Genomic DNA, 16,883 nt, shown 5'->3' on the forward strand with positions numbered 1-16,883 from the left:
AGATAACAAATACAAGGATTCACACACACAAATCTGTGACAGAATAAATGATTCCGGCCTGTGTTTTATAGGGAACAGCATGATTGAGGTGTAAAGAACTAAAGCATAAATGGGTTGTTCACAGCTCTTTACACAACGGCATATCCATGTGGGCTTAAGGCCCTTTGACAGCATGACCTTCATCTATCATGGCTTTTCATCAGCCAGTCTACAGACAACAACTAGAGTGCTGAGTGTGAGAGTCTCGTGGGGTGAAAGGCACCAGTCTGTTTTGTGTCTGTGGGAGGGATGGTGACCCCAAAGGGGCCTGCCCCTGTAGGAGAGAGATTTCCTGTTATAGATATTGTTCCTTGGAGCCCAACTTCCATGGCTCTAGAATTCCAGGCATGGAATAAACAACAAGTGAACTGCTAGAGAGCCTGTTCTCATGCAAAATATTACTGCTGGGACATAGTCCAGGTTTTGTGCCTCACCTTCAAAGTTCTCCATGGGTCTGGACTAGGTTACCTAAAGGGGAGACGGTCTCACTCTGCATGATTGCAGCTACCCAGGAAAGCTGCCATCCTCTAGAACTGTCAGCCCCAAGAGCAAAGTTCCTGTGTGCAGGACACAGAGCTTTCTTAGTGACCAGCTCCTGAATCTGGAACTCACTCCCAGAAGAGAGGAGGCTGGGCGTCAACAGAAAGGGTGGTGTAATGGTGAGGGTACTAATCTGGGACTTGGGAGACGTAGGTTTAATTCCCTGCTCTGCTACTAGGATGACCAGATGTTATCGGGACTGTCCCGATATTTGCTTCTTTGTCCCACGTCCCGACCAATGTTTGGCCGGGACACTGGACAAACAAGAAATTTTGCCCTCCACTCTGGCGCTCACGCCCCCCCCGGCTCCGTCCCCTCCTTCCCCCATTGGCTCCCTCCCCAAATCCCCGCCCTGGCCCCACCTCTTCCCCAACTGCCCCGCCTCTTCCCCAACTGCAGCTGCATGGCGGTGTGAGCCTGGAGGGAGGGGGTGGCGGCGATGCCTGGATCCTGGAGCTGGTGAGTCAGCTCCGGCACCCAGGCACTGGCGGGTAAAGGGGTGCTGGCAAGAGAGGGAGATGGGGGGGGTCAGCTCTGAGCCCCCTGCTGCACCAGAGGGCTCCTGCCTGGGCTGCTGCACACCGGGGCCGAGAGTGCAGCCTGGAGGCTGCTCCAGCCCGGCAGCGCGATGGGTCCGGGTGGGGGCAGCGCGGAGCGGGCAGGGGCCGGGTGGGCAGCGCGGGGGCTGAATCCCCGCTGCTGCCGGGGAGCCCCACGCCTCTCCCTCCCGCACGCGACTAGGGAGACTAGGTGCGGAGGACGCGCGCCGCACGTGGCTGGGGCGGCGGGAGGCACGTCCCGCCAGGAAGGAGCCGCAGCCGCGAGCGGGAGGGAGAGGGGCAGGGCTCCCCAGCAGCAACGGGGATTCGGCCCACACCGCCCACCCGACCCCTGCCCGCTCCGCGCTGCCCCAGCCCGGACCCACCATGCGCCGCATATGCCTGTGGTGGGCCAGGGGGCGGGAGGCTCCGCGAGGAGCATTAGCCTGCTAATGCCCCCGGCCCCTTTGAAACTCCTTTTTTTTTTTTTGCTACCCCCCCTTGCGTCCCGATATTTTATAGTGCTGATCTGGTCACCCTATCTGTTACAGACTCCCTATGTGACCTTAGACAAGTCACTTAATCTCTCTGGGCCTCAGTTCCCCAGCTGTATAATGGGGCTAATACCCCTGCCTCAGAGTGAGGATAAAAATATTATTGTGTATGATGCATTGCAATTATGTACTACCAGGGCCTGGTAAGTACCAACACTACCTAGAGAGATGAACATTAGCCATTTCAGAACATGACACAAACCCCGCTTCTCTGACCTACGTTCCTGCAAGAAGTGGACAAATCCAGCCCAGGCTGACTTCTGGGAAGAGAGAGAATGTCTGTCTTCGTATTCACTTTTTAATCTTGGAAGATGCTCAGACACTATGAGGCTAGGCACCAAATAAGAATCTAGAGAGAGAGAGGTCAGCACAGGAGAAGGGCTAGGGATTGATAGCAATGAAAAATAAGGGCAGAAAAAATACTGACTATATGGACAATACTAAGTTAATTATCTCTAAATCAAGACTTTCATGAGACATCAGCAGCTGTTTAACAGCCCCATCAGATCCAGATGTTTAGCGGAAGAACTCTTTGACAATTACTACTTGTGCTGGGAGCCCTTTCATTAAAGAGAATTCAGATGACAGATATTTACTGTGGTTTCTGAACTGTGATCAATGCATATTTTTATTGAAACCAGATGGCTCAGATTAGTCCATAATAAATAATAACACACTATTCCATGTAATTGGACTTCCTCGTCAGGAAAGCTGCAGGGTAGAAAACTAAAGATTCACCTGGGAAACTTAAAAACCTTAGTGATACAGTAGGAGGGCTGCTCCATATCCAGGCAATACTGAGAAGTCTGGGAACACTTAGCGGGCAAGGCAAGAAACCCAAGGGTGCTAGACTAGGTCTATCTGACCTGCAGCAGTCCTCTCACCCCCAAGTCTCTTTGCAGTGCTGGCGAGCCATGCAGAGGGTGCTGCTGTGCTTTCCGGAATCCCATCCCAGAGCTTCATCCTGAAGGTGATACTGCCTCTACATCTGAGGGTGGCTTAAGGGGCCCAGTTTAGATTCAGATTTCTAACAGCCCCAAGTTTGAAGGAGTAAAAGGAAATTTTCATGCAACAGGGAATTAACCTGTGAGAATCACTGCCACAGGAAGTTCTTAGGCCAAGAATTTAGCAAAATGGATACCCAGAATATCCATCGTTATTATCATTACACATAAGAATTTTGGAAGAGATATTAAACCTCATGCTTCAGGGCTTAAGCCAACTGTTAGAGACCAGGGTGACATCCATTTGGGAGGACAGATTATCTCACAACTACTACTGCAGGGTTTCTGGCACCTTCCTCTGAAGCAGCTGGGGCTGGGCACTGCTGGAGACAGGCTACTGGACTAGAAGGGCCTCAGGTCTGACTGCCTCTGGCCATTCATATGTTCCACATCAGATCATAGGCGCCAACTTTCTCTGCCACCGGTGGGTGCCCATGCCCCCTGCCCTTTCCCCCGCCCCTGACCCCGCCCTGACTCCACCTCATCCCCGCCCCTGGCCCCACCCCCATTCCAACCCCATCCCCAAAGTCCCTGTCCTAACTCCGCCCCCACCCTGCCCCTATTGGATCCCTTCCCCAAATCCCGGCCCTGGCCCCGCCTCTTCCCCCAGTGCACCACGTTCCCCCTTCTTCCCCCTTCCTCCCTGCCCTGCAAATCAGCTGTTTCACGGTGCAAGCGCTGGGAGGGAGGGATGGGGGAGAAGCAGGACGTGGCGGCGTGCTCGCGGAGGCAAGCTGGAACAGGGGGGCCGGGCAGGGCCACGGGGAGCTGCTGGGGGGTGCTGAGCACCCACCAATTTTTTTCCATGGGTGCTCTGGCGCTGGAGCACACATGAAGTCGGCGCCTATGGATCAGATCCATTGTGCCCGTCTCCTCCACTAGCTCCCACCCCAGCATCCTATTTACAACTGCAGCCCCGTCTGTGGATGTGCTTCCTCCTACCTCCCACTGCTGTGGCTTAGTTCCTTTCCTCTTGGTCTCATCTCTTCGTGTGTGTGTGTGGGGGGGGGTGTCCTTCCAGCTGGAACTCCAATCTGTCTGTCCCTCAGAGCCTCTTCTTACTAGTCTCCCCTCCTGCCCCATGTGGGCAGCGACACTCTGCAATGATGCCCTGTTGTGCCAATTGCCTTGGGTCTGGTCAGAGGCCTGAAGAGCATTAATTACTCAGCAGATCGCTGAGGGAGTGGAGCTAACATGGTGATCTGCTTTGTTAGTGAGGAATTGCCCAGAATTCCCTGGGAGCTCTGGATCCATGGTCATCACCCCACGAAGCCCCAGTAGTGCCTCCTAGCTATGCTAGCGCTCTTACTGTTGAGCCTTCACAGCACTAGGAGTAACCAGAAAGGGCTCAGAGAGAGATCTCAAAATGGAAGACTGGTCACACCCGTAGCTCTGGGGCCAGGGCCGATGCACCGTATCAGAGCGTGGCCTTACCTGCGGCTTGGTTTCCTCCTCATCCTTATAGTAGAAGAGCTGGTCTCCACGCAGCACAAACCACCGTTGCTGCCAGTTCTTCATGATGCTCCTCTGCTTCTTCAGCCAGCCAGACTTCAGCACTCGGTCCTGCGGGCTAGGGGACGACGGCCTGGAGGGCAACCCGGTCTGCTCGCCCATCACCAAGCTCTTTGACCGGGCTGAAACACAAGCACACACTGCGTGAAACCAAAGAGCCAAACACGGGAGGAGACACCATTTTGAGTATGAAGAGAACATTCTAAATTCAGCCCATTTGTCCAACTGTTTGGGCCTGGCTTCTTGGGCAGGGATGCCCCCTTGATGCCCTGCCTCCCCCCTCCCCCCATTCCTCTTCATGCTCCATCCTCCTAGCAGGGTTGCTTCTCCTCCACAGCTCTCTTTGCCTTGAAAGAACCACCTGCTTTTCAGGAGGCTACCCCTGAGTTGATACTATTCAGACACATCCCTATTACCAGCTCTAATGGTATTGCACATGCTAGGGACCTTCCAGGCACTAGCTAACACCCCTGCGTTGGCACCACTGCTCATTTTATTTCTTACAGAAGCAGGTCATTTCCCTTCTCAATGAAAGGGGAGTGATGGCCGTGGCTCCCCGCCTGTGGGGTTGGGAGGCTCAGACACTAAAGGTGTATAAAGCGCTTTGAGGGGTTTGAAGCAGAGGGGTAACAGAAGTAGAACGAGGAGGAATTAAAAGAGAAATCTAGGCTGGATCTCAGAAAAAAACCTTCCTGAGAGGGAGACCTATCAGAGTGGAACAGTCCCCCACAGGAACTGGTAGGAGTCTCATAGCTCAGGCCATTTAAAACCAGACTGGACTACCAGATACCATAATATACTGCACAGTGCAATCTGGTGCCCAGGGGTCTTCTCCATTTCTACTCCCTCTGCTTTTTACGAAGTGCAGAGCAATAGCAATTATTATTCACTACCCATCTCATTTTCCTGCCTTAGCACTAACCTGAGTCCATTCCTTCCCATTTCCACACGGTGCTCTTCCAGATATAGAAGCCACTTGTGTTTCTCAACAGCAGCCTTTTTCTGAATGGAGTATTGAGACTGCGTACAGTGTATATAACCTATTCTAGTCTGCCAGCAGCCAGGGGGGCGAGGTAATATCTTTTATCAGACCCACTTCTTCTGTTGATGAGAGAGGCAAGCTTTTGAGCTTACATGAAGAACGGTGTGTGGCTTGCAGGGGTGGCAGGTATACCAAACAGGATGCAGCACACTTCCACAGGCTGTCCCACCACCTTTGATGTGCCGCTGCCGAAAGAGTGCTGGAGCTATGGCCCCGACCATGCTCTGCCCTGTGGCCCTCTTCCTGTCCCCACTCCTCCCCTACCCCCAAGGCCTCCCCCACTTACCGCTTGCATCTCTCCACCCCAGTGGGCAGGGTAAGGGCCTCTGAGGAGGGGGCGAAGAGTAGAGTCCGGTGCAGATACAAAATGTATATCCGCAGATGCAGATATCTGCAGCGCTGCCAGGCTCTACCAGGAACTGCAGCGGCAAAAGAAGCAGCATATTTGGCCGCTGCTCCCAGGAGCCAGCACCCCATGCTGGCAGCTCCTCCAGTGTGGCTGTAACACCCCCTTCAGCGTGGCTGTACCACCCCCAGCCCTGCCCACTGAGGCGGGCACTAGGCTCACCAGCAACAGTCCTGGTCACGCTATTGTGTGCAAGTGGCTCGCACACTCCTGGCCGGGAGACGCAGATCGCTGTGTGGAAGGGACTCCTATCTGGGAGCATGCGAGACACTTGTGCACACTAGCGTGACCAGGGACAATTTCCAGGAAGGCTGGTGCCTGTCCCAGTGTGCAGGGCTGGTGGCAGTACAGCCACGGCCAAGGAGCTGCTGGCATGAGGTGCTGGCTTCTGGGACCGTCGTCGGCCTGACATGCTGCTGCTTTCGCTGCTGTGGTTCCCAGTAGAGCCCTGCAGCTCCGTGGATATACATTTTGTATCTGCTCAGGACTCTACCAAAAAGACACAAGTGGTGAGTGGGAGGTGCCTTGCAGGAGGGGGCGGAGCCTCAGAAGGGAGAAGGCCAAGTCGGGGCAGGTGTTGGGGGTGGCACCAAGGGGGGAGCATGGGTGGGGCCTCCAGGGAAAGAGGCCGAGCAAGGGCAGGCCTCAGGGCGGAGCAGGGGCTGTGGCCCCCCAATTCTAGGGAACTTCTGGTGCTCACACACAGCCACCTCAAAGGCAAAACTCATGCACCGTCCATGGTGACTCGAAAGCTTGTCTCTCTCACCAACAGAAGCTGGTTCAATAAAAGATACTACCTCACCCACCTAGTCTCTCTGATATCCTGGGACCGACACAGCTACAAGACTGCAGATAGCAGAGGCCATGCAGTTACCATGTACCCAACCAGCCTTGTCCTCTAAAGGGCGAGCTCGCTGTCACACAAATTTCCAGAGGTGGCCTGGGTGCACACAAGATGGTGGCCGACCAGTCGGGAGAAAAAGTGTTCTGATAGACAATTGTGCTTTTCTTCACAACTGTGCATCTTCTTTCCAGATGCATAGGTGCTCTGACAGGAAACCACTAGAGGCTATTTCAGCAGAGAAATCTGTGTGTGATCTTACTGGCTACTGAACGTGGCAGTTAATCAGCCACAGACTGTGTCCTTGGCCGTGAGAACAGAGCAAAGATGCCATGAGGTGACTTCTGACATCCCCTCTGCCTTATTTGACTGATGTACCGCACTGGATCTCAGAAGATCACGGTCACTCTGGAGTGGGGAGGCACTTAGCATTGAGACTGTATCAATGCTTAAGTGATAAAGTGATACAGAATCAATGCTGGCTACTCTTGCCGTGTTTCAATTGTTCGAAGTAGAGCATCTGCCTCTGCTGTAACCACTTGTGGCTCTCTGGGCTGCTTGCCTCTACCATGATGCCACATGGTGTGGAACTGCTTGGACGCCACCTCCAGAGAAAAGAGGAAGTGGAGGTGGCCAAAATTTTGTTGGCCACTTTGTACATGGCCCTGCAAGCTGCACAGCACCTTCTTCTGTGTGGCTAGCGGGCGATTGGGCAGGAAGGGCTCCGAACTTCATCCCAGCAGGTCCTGGACTTCTCTATTTTTTTCATGCAGTTCTTCAGTGTAATGCACTGTTAATGAACATGTTGTTCTCCGTGGTAAAGCCTGTCACTGCCTCCACCCAGTAGCCGGCCCACTGCCTGTAGCTTATCATTGGAGGTATAGAACAACAGCACTTTTAGCAGGCTTTCATGGCAAAACTGCTGTTGGGTCTCTGCCCTATAGGGTCATTAGCTGAGGGGTTTCCTCATTATCCTTTACTAGAAAGCTCTGTGATTGACAGTATCCCCTACTCATGTAGCAATAGGGAGCTTTTCCACTAGCTCAGGAACCGTTCATCTCGTGTACATTGGCCCAGCAGGTGGCCATTTTGCATTCTGCTCAGACCCCACTTTTGCAAGGGGAAGACCCTGTGGTCTCATTATCCCTTGAAGTGTCTAGTACATAGCAAAAGCCTTCCAGGAAAACACCATGGGAGATTGTTTCCAGAGCGGTTTGCAAGGTGAGCTCCACTATCCTCGCTGATTTTTATTCTTTTCACATATCCAGAAAGGATAAAAGCTCCTTTCAGACAGAATCCACTTCAAATAGCCACAAAATCCCAGCCTCGGACGTAGCTGGAGGAGGATGGGCTGCCCATCTCACCAGATTTATATTAATTTCTGGGCTTCATAAAGGATGGGAGATGAACATGTAACCTTTCAAGGAATCCTTAACCACCACTAGTTCCCCTGTATACATTAACTACCCCATCCTCTTTCCATGCCCTGCTGGCCATCATAGTGCCCTCTAGCTCCCTTTGGTGGATATTTACAAAAGATAAATTACAAAAGAAATACTAATTTGTTTCCCTTTTTTATTTTTTAATATTTATGAAATGGATGAACCAGATCGCCCCGCACATGTGTACAATCGGCAAGAGTTAGTTCACACTGAATTATGTCAACTTTGCAAAATGTCTCTGATGAATTTAGCTGGTTGAACTAAACCCTTTGGCTTTACTAGGGACACACATTTCGTCAAGGACAAAACTGACAGTTGCAGTTTAAAACTCCAGGGGAACTGTTTGATCTTGGACCCCACTTCCACCCCAGAATTAAAAGCTGCTTTCTAAAACAGCAAGAGGCCAAGGTTTTGTACTTCCTGGGACAATTAGCCTAAACAATAAGCTTAGGACAATTAGCCTAAAAATATCCTAAATCCATATTTAGGTACCCAAATAAATGACCTGGTTTTCAGAAGTGCTAAACACCCAGCAGCTTTTTCTGACAGCTGCTTTTCGTCCTCTTTGTGCCAGCTATGACAGCATGAAGAGGACTTTCACTGGACCATGAGTTGCCTCCATTGTGTTTCATAGATTCCAAGGCCAGAAGGAACCAGTGTGATCATGTAGTCTGATCTTCTGTTTAACACAGGCCAGAGAACTTTTCCCAAAATTCCTAGAGTAGAGCTTTTACAAAAACATCCAATCTTGATTTTAAAATTATCAGTGATGGAGACCCCACAACATTTGGTAAGTTGTTCCAAGGGTTAGTTACTCACACTGTTATAAATGTACACTTTATTTTCAGTCTGAATTTGTCTAGCTCGAACTTCCAGCCATTGAGTCATATTACACCTTTCTCTGCTAGATTGAAGAGCCCATCATTAAATATTTGTTCCCCATGAAGATACATAAAGACTGACATCAAGGCACCCCTTTGCCTTCTCTTTGTTGAACTAAATAGATTGAGCTCCTTGAATCTATCACTATTAGGCAAAGTTTTCTAGTCCTTTAATCATTCTCGTGGCTCTTCTCTGACCTCTCTCCAATTTATCGACACTAGAACTGCACACAGCATTCCCGCAGCAGTCACACAATTGCCAAATTCAGAGGTAAAATAACCGCTCTCTTCCTATTTGAGTTTCCACTGTTTATGTCCCAGGAGCGCATTAGCTCTTTTGGCCACATCATCACACTAGGAGCTCATGTTCAGCTGATCATCCACCATGACTCATGCGTCTCTGTTTCCCAGGATAGAATCCCGCATTGTGTAAATATGGCTGACATTCTTTGTGCCTAGATGTATACATTTAGCCATAATAAAATGCATATTGTTTGCTTGAGCCCAGCTTACCAAGCAATCCCAATCGCTCTGTATCAGTGACCCATCCTCTTTACCACTCCCCCAATTTTTGTGTCATCTGCAAACTTTATCAGTGATGATTTTATCTTTTCTTCCAATTCATAAATAAAAATGTTAAATAGTGTAACGTCAAGAACCGATCCCTGCGGGACCCCACTAGAAACACACTCATTCCATAAGGATTCCCCATTTACAATCACATGTTGAGACCTAGCAGTTAGTCAGCCTTTAACGTGATCCATGTTACTTTTATATTGTTCTAGTTTTTTTTAATCAAAATATCATGCTGTCCCAAGCCAAATGCATTATGCAAGTCTATTACATCAACAGTAGTCTCTTTATCAATCAACCCTGTAATCTCATCCATAGACCCATGTTGATTGGTTGGCAATAACTATATTATCCTCCTTGAACTCTTTATTAATTGAGTCCCATATCAGCCACTCCATTATCTTGGCCTGGATTGATGTCAGACTAATAGGGCTTTAACCCTTTTTAAATATTAGAAAAAAGTTGGTATTGTGCCAGTCTTCTAGAACTTCCCCTTCGCCCACTTGATCCTTCCTAAATAGGTTTTTAACCGTTAACTTTAACATTCCAGCCATGGGAATCATCCTACCTGGTTTCAGTAATACCAACTGGATCAAACTTAAGCTCATAAATGAGCAATTCAAACTTTCCCATGTTTGTTAAGCAGGCTCCTAGCATTGGTGTAGAGGCAATTCTAGAATTTCTTCTCCTCATGTCCTTTGGCTACTTGATTAATTTTGTTCTCAGCATCTCAATTTTGTGCTGAGTGCTCTGATCTTCCCTTTTTTACCCTCCCCTTTTGTTATTAGTTCAGTAACTGACTTGCTGCAGGGCAGAGTTAAAGGTGTTTGGGCTCTTGGAAGGACTGTTCTTTTAACCATCATATGCATGTGACTTGGATGTAGGTGTCAACTAGGGTTACCATATCTAACAAATAAAACAAGAGGACCCTCCACAGGCCCTGGCCCCGCCCATTTCCCCACCCCCCAGCCCCGCCCCAACTCCGCTCCTTCCCTGCCCTAACTCCGCCCCCTCCTCCCTCCCACTCCCAGCCACGCGGAAAGGGCTGCCCGAAGCCGGTAGCGCTTGGGCAGCCCGGCTCTTAAACAGAGCCGAAGAGTCAGGGGAGGAGCAGAGCCACCGCGGGAGGGGAAGTGCCTGGCCGGCATTTTCCCGGACATGTTCAGCTTTTTGGCAATTCCCCCCGGACAGGGGTTTGAGTGCCGAAAAGCCGGACATGTCCGGGAAAAAGAGGACGTATGGTAACCCTATGTCTACTGTTCATATTACCTTTGTTTTCAATTTCCTTAGACTCTATCTACACTACAGGGACTCTACGGGCATAGCTATGGTGCTGTACCTATGCTGGCATAAACCCGTAATGTAGATGCACTTCCAGGGACAGAAGGGGGTTTAAGCACCACCAAGTGCGGAAGCATGACCTTCCTGAACAATAGTAGCTAGGTTGACAGAAGCATTCTTCCATCAACCTAGCTTTGTCTACACCAGGGGAATTTTAAATGAAGCCCTCAGTGTCTGATGTTTGAGGGGGTACTAGCAATGTGTGTAATGATTCATGTGGTTAACAGCCTCATCTGTAAGTTAGCAAATCTGTTTAGGTGAGAATTTTAAAATGAGCTAACAACGTATTGGGGTTCCACACCTAAAGTAGTGGGAATAACATCTCATGCTTTAGAGAATAAAGTGATTGCCATATACATTAGCAAGGAAAACTTTCCTGTGTGGACATCACTGCACAATTGATTAGGGGGAGTTGTCGCCTTTCTTTGGAGCAGCAGTATTTAAAATCTCTGACTGAATGATCAATCCAATATGTTATCAATCAAACCAATAGTGTTCTTAATGGTGTTGTGTTTGCCTGTCTAAAGGAGTCACCACCAGAGCATAAGAGAGAAGGTAACTGAATTAGTGAGACTGTGTCCTCAGGCTGACTCAGCAAATACTTTAACATGCTCTGGAGTTCTAAATACAGTAAGTTCCTTAAGTAGCCTCAATTAATTAGGTTTTGCTCTTCACATTTTCATTAATGATGTAATTAAACTGGCCACATGCAAAAAAAAATTCTGAGCAGTAACTGAGAGAGAGGATTTAAGCTTCTCCAGGAAACAGATCAGAATCCAATTGCAAGATGCAGAGGCTGCTGAAATGCAAATCCAATGATCTCTGCAGCAAGCTGCAGCCACAGCAACTGTGTGATCTGCAGAGCTTGCAATGGGCCATGGACCCAAGCAGATGTGCCTCATAGCCATACCAGAGCTGACCAAGCTATCCAGCATGTTAGCTCAGTGACAGCACTGAAGGAAGGACCTTAAAGCTACAAAGCCTGACAAGGCTCCCCGGGGCCGGAGGTGGCACTGGCATATGGAGGCTTTTGCGTCTAGGCCCTTAGAAAGGAGCCAGCAAGGCCGAGAGAAAGGTGTGACTGAAGGCTGCCACTCAGTCTGCTATGTGATGGCCTGTGGTACATGACGTGTGTTATTGGGCCAGGGAGATGGAAAGTCCCTAAAAGTGTGGGGGGGCACCCCTCCCCCCAAGACCTTGGCCCCTGCTCACTCCTCTCTGGTCCTCCCCCACATTGCTTGCCTTTGCAGCCAGTAAAAAGTGATGGGGCCATAGTCCCTGGACCCCCGCCCTCTTTCCAGCACAAATCAAATCAATGCTATGCGATATCAATTGAAAGTGTCATCTTCTGCAATTTCATAGGCAGTTAGCTTGAATCAATAAACTCATTACAATTGATTTTCATTAAGATCTCCTGGCCTTCAATACAGGCACTCTGGTCTAGTATTACTGGAGTATTTGGTTTAGTGCATTATTTGTAAGGTGGTCTTTGTTTAAGCTGAGAGCCATAAGGGGAGATGATTCAATGAACAAACAATATTTTCAACTGTTTGGTTGTAGCCTACCTTTGAAAGACTTAAAGAAAAGATTTCACATAAAATATAAGCCAGGAACAGTATAGAACATTATTAAACCTTTATATAAGCTATTGCATTTCCTTCAGATTAGATTTCAGCGGGCTGGAAATTCCAATCTACACATCTGCATTTGTGTTAGGATTTGATCGCTGAGATGTTGTGAACATCTGTTTTCATCTCCACTCAGTGTGGAAGCCCAGATACACTCCCCCAAATTTAAGAGAATTTATCATTTCGGAAGACCACAAACACATAAACACAAAGAAATTACTAAGAGGGGCCTGGATGCCTGAAGTGAATGGAAATGGGGTACATCAGGGTCACCTATTTAAATATGGACACAGTCTGTAGTGAGCAAAGATCATTGTGGTGTACAAAAGTTATTCAACTAGTCAGACTAGTTACATAACTGAGTGTAGTTTGTAGAGATTGGTAGCAATTTTTCACTCAGCACAGATTGTTACAGATCCAGGAAGACACACACTGTGCTCTCTCCTAGAGATTTTACCCTTTCCACCTTGTTTTGTGTCTTCTTCACCAAAAACAAAAGGATCTAAAGGACCTGTTTGCTTTTTGCCCAGAAGAATGGAACACAAAAGGCAGCCTGTGAGAATGTAAAACAAGCCACTTATGAAATCAGAGAATGCTTCCAGTTTAATGAAAGAGAGAAAGAATCTGAAATAGACACACAGATGCCTGGATAGTGATATTATACAAATGCTACTGAAGGCAGGGAAAGAGGGGGAAACAGATGTGCAAATGCTGGTTTGATAGTGTCACTTAGCACAGATATAAATGAGAGTGCACAAGGTACAAGCCAGTGGGGAAAATCAGACACATTGGTTCCCAGGGAAGCAAAACTCCACCTTTAGCACCAGTCAGAATGCAGAGAGGGGCTTCCATCTTAGCTGCATATTAGGTACAAGCCTTCAAATGCATTACCCTAATTGCTGCTGAGAATCCAGACCCAACAAGAAGTAAAATCATCCAGCAGATACTCTTTCCTGGAGAACCTTCGCTCTACAGCCAATGTGATAGAGATGGAAACTAAAGCCCACCTGCTCAAGTGATGTGCTCTACTCTCTCTAGCACCATGGAACAGTCAGGACAGAATGAATGTTTATCCGGAGGCTCCTTAAATCAAGTTAAAAAATTCATGGCCAGGGCCGGCTCCAGTATTTCTGCCGCCCCAAGCAAAAAAAAAAGCCGCGATTGCGATCGGCGGCAGCAATTGGAAAAAAAAAAAAAAGCCTCGATCGGCGGCGGCAGTTCAGTGGCAGGTCCTTCGCTCCTAGAGGGAGTGAGGGACCTGCCGCCCCCAAATTGCCGCAGGTGCGCCCCTCTCCCTTGGCCACCCCAAGCACCTGCTTGTTAAGCTGGTGCCTGGAGCCAGCCCTGTTCACAGCACCTGGAATGCCAGAGCAAGGGAAGAATTTGCTGAGTCATTACTGAAGCAGCATGTTAGTTTCTCTGTTACCATCTCACATGTGCTCTGGGCAACCCACTGCTGACTTCCCCAATAAATGAAAGAAATGTACAGAGCCTGATTCACCTCTCAGTTACAGGGGGATAAAGCTGCACTGGCTCCAGCAAAGTCTTATAAATAAGAGCTTGGGATGGCAAGCTAAGCAAGTCATGTATCCAGTTTCCCTTGAATTTCAATGAGATTTTGGCACCTAATGCATTTAGGTTCCTTTGAAATCCCCCAGCTTTTTATTCTGCAGAGTTAACTTGGGGTGATCAGCACTCGGGGGCAAGCAGCCACTCTGCAAAGTCCGAGTGACTGCATCCTCACTGTCCTGTGAATGGTGCTAGGACATCTGGGGACACATCCCAAGGATCTTAGCCCTGCTGCCGTGAGCTGAGCCACTCTGATTCTTTCCCAGTGATGTGTGGGAGAACTTGTCTGTCCCTGTGGGCACCGGGGAGAATTGTGGGAAAGCACTGGAGGACTACCAGCACTGAATGGTATAGCCTGCATCACCACTGCAAAGTTGGCGGGTTACCAGCCGGAGCTTTAGCCAATAGCCCCATGAGGCCAAAAGCCCCACCTCATACTCAGGTCAGAGGGTTTTGTGTGTGGACAGGAAGGAGAGTTAGGGGTTCACTCTGCTGCGAAGACAAACCCTTCAGTAGAGAGGGGCTATTACTATGTACAGATGGGGAGCTGAGGCACTGAGAGGCTAAGTGACTGTTCAAGATCACACAGAAAGTCTGGGACAGTGTAAGGAACTGAACCCAGGTTTCCGTGAGTCCCAGGCTAGTGCTCTAACCACTAGACCATCCTTCCTCAACTGATGCTGCCACTAGAAATGTACAGGTTGCATGTTTCAGCTCAGCCAGGCAATAGCTTGAAGAGGTTTTGAATTGCCCCATTCATGGTAAGGGGTTTAACTCAAACCTAATTATGACAATTTAAGGCAATATTAGCCATTTTGACACTGATCATTTAGCAGAAACAGACAGCTTCTCTGGGTAAGAGCTGAATCGGAGTAGAGTCCCATCCCTTGCCCACTGTTCCCTTGCACTCTCCCCTCTGTATCTGTTCATCTGCTGGCTTTTGCTCTAGATAGCAAGCTCTTTGGGGCAGGGAACATCTTTTTGGTTTGTGGTTGTACAGCACCTAACACCATGTGTGCTGCTCCACAACTGGGGCTCTCAGGCGCTACCACAGTACCCCATAATAATAATCCAGCCCTCGGGATTTGTCTGCCCTCCATTCTGACCCCCTCCTTTCACCAGGAACTGACTTCCTCTCCCTCCCGCAGGGAAACTGCTAATTAGGTTTTGCAAAAGCTGCTGCTGCTGGCCCTATTTTGAACAAACACCGTTCAGTCTAGCCATCTTTAACCCATGCAGATACCATTGGCTGAGTGTGATGAAGTAATACTTTATTCCCTGCAGGGCAGGTGGCAGTGCTGCAAGCTCCTGCCAGGTATCAAACACTAGTCATTCAAATGATAAATGAAAGCAAGCAAATACTATTTGTTAAACAACTACAGGAAGGGGGACACTAGCTACTGGGTTATGTCACGATGGATTATTTATGATAATCCATTCCAATAGACAGCAGGTTCTACTGGGTTTCGCCTTCAGATGATAGAGGTTCGATACATTATTGCTTTTTTTAAACAAGAAAAAAAATCAATAACTGAGAATATTTTTGCATCTTTTCTTTGTTGCTGAGCATGAATGAATTCAACATACCATGGGTGAGGGCCAGCAGCTTTGTCCTTGGTTATTGCAAGATCATGAATCATAGACTATTAAGGTTGGAAGGGACCTCAGGAGGTCATGTAGTCCAACCCCCTGCTCAAAGCAGGACCAATCCCCAGACAAATTTTTACCCCAGTTCCCTACACGGCCCTCTCAAAGATTGAACTCACAATCCTGGGTTTAGCAGGCTAATGCTCAAATCACTGAGCTATCCCTCCTCCCCAGTACTGATGAGGGAGTTGGTGTTCAGAGCCAGCTGTCAGGTTGACGGGGCAGGGCAGGGCAGGGAGGAGGGAAGAGGGGAGTTGATCCTTTCCTGCCAGCACCATCTTTGGAGAAGGATTTCCTAATGGGCCCACTGCGGATTATTCAGTAGCTAGCTGGCATGGCCGGCTCCAGATTTTCTGCCGCCCCAAGCGGCGCGGGGTGGGGATCCAATTGGCAGCGCTTTGGTGGCAGCTTAATCGCGCTGCTCCATTCTTCAGTGGCAGTTCGGCGGCGAGTCCTTCACTCCCTCTCTTCCTGTTCGGCGGCACTTCGGCGGCAGCTCAAAGAGGAAGAGAGGGACTGAGGGACGCACCACCGAATTCCTGCCGAAGACCCGGACGTACCACCCCAATAGCGAACAGAGTGCTGCCCCTTTGTATTGGCCGCCCCAAGCACCTGTTTCCTTCGCTGGTGCCTGGAGCCGGCCCTGCTAGCCGGCTCCACATTCAGCCTTTTAGCACCACAAAAGAAACTATGAATTAAGTGTCACTGCAAGCCGCTGTATTGCGGCTCGAGTAACACACCTAAGATAGGTATCTCGGGTGTCAGAACAGTGAAGCTGTGGCAGTGCATGGACTAGCCCCACAAATAGTTATCCAGGATTCTGGGCAGCCTTGGACAGCCCATGCTGCCACAGCTTCACTGCTGTGGACCTGAGCTAGTTAGATTAAAGCTAGCAGGGGTATGTCTTCACGAGCTGACCTCTCACCCCAGGACTGCAATGTAGACACACCCTGAGAGTGAAAAGGAGTGTTGTCTAATGGTTACAGCAGGAGACAGCAACAAGGTTCCCTTTACAGTTCAGCCTTTTGCCTATTGTGTGACCTTGGCAGGATCTCACTTAACCTTCGGTGCCCGAGTTTCTCCATTTGTAATAGCAGGATAGTTATAATTCCCTGCCTGGAAAGAGTTTTGCAAGGCTTATGTCACTAGTGTTTATGCAATGCTTGGAGATTCCTGTGTGAAGAAGGCTCTAGAAATACCAAGTGCACATATTTTAAAATAGTGTTGCCCCTTTTTTATGAGTGGCTAGTCAAAGTTGGGAGCCCTGGGGACATTCCAGCTGGAAGGAGAAGTAGATGGAGTTTTGTATTTTCTTTGATGCAGTC

The 16,883-nt window shown here is 49.1% G+C and overlaps 1 protein-coding gene across 2 annotated transcripts in view; it reads right to left on the reverse strand.

The window, feature by feature from the left end:
• The window catches only part of ARHGAP22 (Rho GTPase activating protein 22), a 225,339-nt gene extending 221,034 nt beyond the window's left edge, over positions 1 to 4,305 (reverse strand). For both annotated transcript variants that reach the window (XM_034777449.1, XM_034777448.1), the window contains exon 1: positions 4,111 to 4,305. In XM_034777449.1, coding sequence (XP_034633340.1) covers positions 4,111 to 4,290 — 180 coding nt within the window. In that variant the 5' untranslated portion in view covers positions 4,291 to 4,305. The remainder of the gene's footprint in view (positions 1 to 4,110) is intronic.
• Between the last annotated feature and the right edge of the window lie 12,578 nt (positions 4,306 to 16,883).

This window comes from Trachemys scripta, chromosome 7, assembly GCF_013100865.1.
Source record: "Trachemys scripta elegans isolate TJP31775 chromosome 7, CAS_Tse_1.0, whole genome shotgun sequence".
Lineage (NCBI taxonomy): Eukaryota > Metazoa > Chordata > Testudines > Emydidae > Trachemys > Trachemys scripta.